Here is a 2,539-nt window from a genome sequence, read left to right on the forward strand (position 1 = left end):
TGAATTACAAGAAGGTTTCCTTAAAAATTAAAACATGTAGACTAATCATCATCAGCAGATTCTAAATAAATGTATACAAAATAGTTTGTGTGAAATACACTAGAATTCAGCATCCACTCCATCTGTAGATGCTATGTTTTTAAATCGTTTTAGATGAAGTATTTCGTATAATGTCTGAATGTGTGTAGCTCTTAGTTTGGCTTTTTAAAGGTTTATATTCTCTTTGGTAAAATTATATTAACTCTCACTTTATTGTGTGTATATTTATGTTAGAATTTTTAAAATGAGATGTGAATTTTTAAAATCAGGCTTTTATTAAGAAAAATGTGTGTTTATGGGATTTTTTTGGTTTATATTTTAGCTCTTTTGTTTTGCTTAAAATATGTAAACATAAACTGAAGACAGCATTCCAAGTTATAGCAGTCTGTCTACAAGTAATTCAGTTTGGCACTAGAACAGCTTGTTCTGTGTAGGGTGAAAAATAGTAGGTCTGTTTATTTCAAATGCATCTAAACCAGTTGATGTCAACAGTTCTCCTTTGATCCATATACATTCCTATAGCACACATACACAATAGTTTCTTAAATTGCAAGAATTATCTTTCTTTTTCATCAGAATTTTCACCTCACCTGTTTTTGTCCTCCCCCTCTCCTCCAAACTTAAATGGAACAGGGTGAGGTGGGAGGATTTGCATCTGGTGGAAAGATTTTTCTACAAGAATTTCCTGTTATTTTAACTAGCATAGAAATATTGATGGCTACTCATCATTTGTTAGCTAAACGCCCCGTCCCTCAAAGCTTCTCTTTGCCACGTGTCATCTTAATCTTAACTTCATTGAATCAAAGTATTGCCTGTAATCTTGGTTCTGTTTATCTTAACAGATGCAGTTTATGTTGCTTTTTAGTCGTCAAGGAAAGCTTCGACTGCAGAAATGGTATGTCCCGTTATCAGACAAAGAAAAGAAAAAGATCACAAGAGAACTTGTTCAAACCGTTTTAGCACGGAAACCTAAAATGTGCAGCTTTCTTGAATGGAGAGATCTGAAGATTGTTTACAAAAGGTATAATTTTTATTTATTAGAAAGGTGAAACAGAATCAGATATTAGATCATTTATAACGTGGAAATTGCAGACTTTCGAGAGATGACATTTATAAATAATGATTACTAAAGATATAAATGAAATAGTCTTAAGGTAAAGCTTTGTACTTTTAAGATAACTACTGTTTTGGTGAAATGATAAAATCATGGGACTCTTTTTAAATGAAATTATGTAACTAAAAGCATAAATGATACTTCATGCTTCATCATCTTTTTAGGAAAACTGAAATAATTCATTTCTTTGCAGGGGAAAATAAAATCCGTATTTTAAATTGTGTGAGTAATTTTCTGAATTTAGATAAGCATTTACCTCCCCCTCCCTTCTCCCCACAAATCTGTAATGACTGTTATTTGACATGCCTTTTAATCTGACTTTCAGAATCTCTTATTCATGTATAAACTCCTTGGATATGTACACCATTTTAGTCATAGATGTTTAAAAATCAGATATATACAGGATTTGTTCATTACTGCTTATTAGTTTGAAGTACACTTGTTGCTGTGGTGGAGGTGTGATTAGATCTGGTAAATAGATAATTTTGCCCAGAGCAGATTTTTAAAATTTTGATGTTGCAAAATGACTCATAGATTGGCTTTGAACACTAAGCTTTTAAATGATGCTATACATCTTTATTAATATCTGGAACTTTTTGATACCTTAAACTTCTCAAGATTGTTCTAATAGGGTTAAAAGAAATATAATCACTTTGTTTCTTCACTATTTCTGTTCCCTTACAATTAACTTACTGAATTTAGGATAAGAATGTTCATGCATATAAAAATTCTCTTCTGTGGGGGATGTGCAGGGAACTAACTGTGGATTGTAAGGAGGGTCAAAGAGAAGTCTGGGTGTTATCTCAGATTTCATTTATTCCACTCTACTATGGATGGGGTTTGGGCAAGATGGCAGAGAAAGACATGAAGATTACAGAACATGTAGAATTTTTAAAATACCATGGATGACTCTACAATTTTTAAAATACCATAGACTCCTCTTTACAATAGAATGAATTTAGTCGTCTTTGGATGATTTTGTATCCAGTGTTTGGTGTAGTATTTGTTGAGAAAAATCATAAAAATACCATTTTAGAGGTGGAAGATGTTTTAGAGTAATCTAGTCAAGTGTTTTTTTTTTTTTTTTTAAGAAACTTTTTGCCCCAGGGATGAAACCTTAAATGAAACAAGTGGAAATGGAGGTGCTTGTGTGACTGTATCTCTACTCACTTGGCTTCCACCCTCTGTGTAGGGCTCCTGAGTTTGAAAACCACTACTGTTGGTCAAAACTGAGTTTTATTTAAAAAAATGAGAATTTGGGAGAAGTGACTTGTCCAAGGTCAGTTGCTCATGACTGCCATAGGGGCCAGAACTCAAATCTTAAACCTGGGGGCAAGGGTTTTAAGCTGGGATGAGAAGAAAATTTGCATTTCTTTAAGGATCCTG

The 2,539-nt window shown here is 32.8% G+C and overlaps 1 protein-coding gene across 3 annotated transcripts in view; it reads left to right on the forward strand.

The window, feature by feature from the left end:
• Positions 1 to 444: 444 nt before the first annotated feature.
• Positions 445 to 2,539, forward strand: part of AP1S2 (adaptor-related protein complex 1, sigma 2 subunit) — a 13,320-nt gene continuing 11,225 nt past the window's right edge. For 2 of the 3 annotated variants that reach the window (XR_825681.1, XM_010844999.1), the window contains exon 1: positions 445 to 1,060. Coding sequence is in view for 2 of the 3 variants with exons in the window: in XM_010844999.1 (XP_010843301.1) it covers positions 882 to 1,060 (179 nt within the window). In the remaining variant the exon portion in view is untranslated. The remainder of the gene's footprint in view (positions 1,061 to 2,539) is intronic. The other variant, XM_010845010.1, reaches the window with a different exon arrangement.

This window comes from Bison bison, unplaced genomic scaffold (genome assembly GCF_000754665.1).
Source record: "Bison bison bison isolate TAMUID 2011002044 unplaced genomic scaffold, Bison_UMD1.0 scf7180017848333, whole genome shotgun sequence".
Classification (NCBI taxonomy): domain Eukaryota; kingdom Metazoa; phylum Chordata; class Mammalia; order Artiodactyla; family Bovidae; genus Bison; species Bison bison.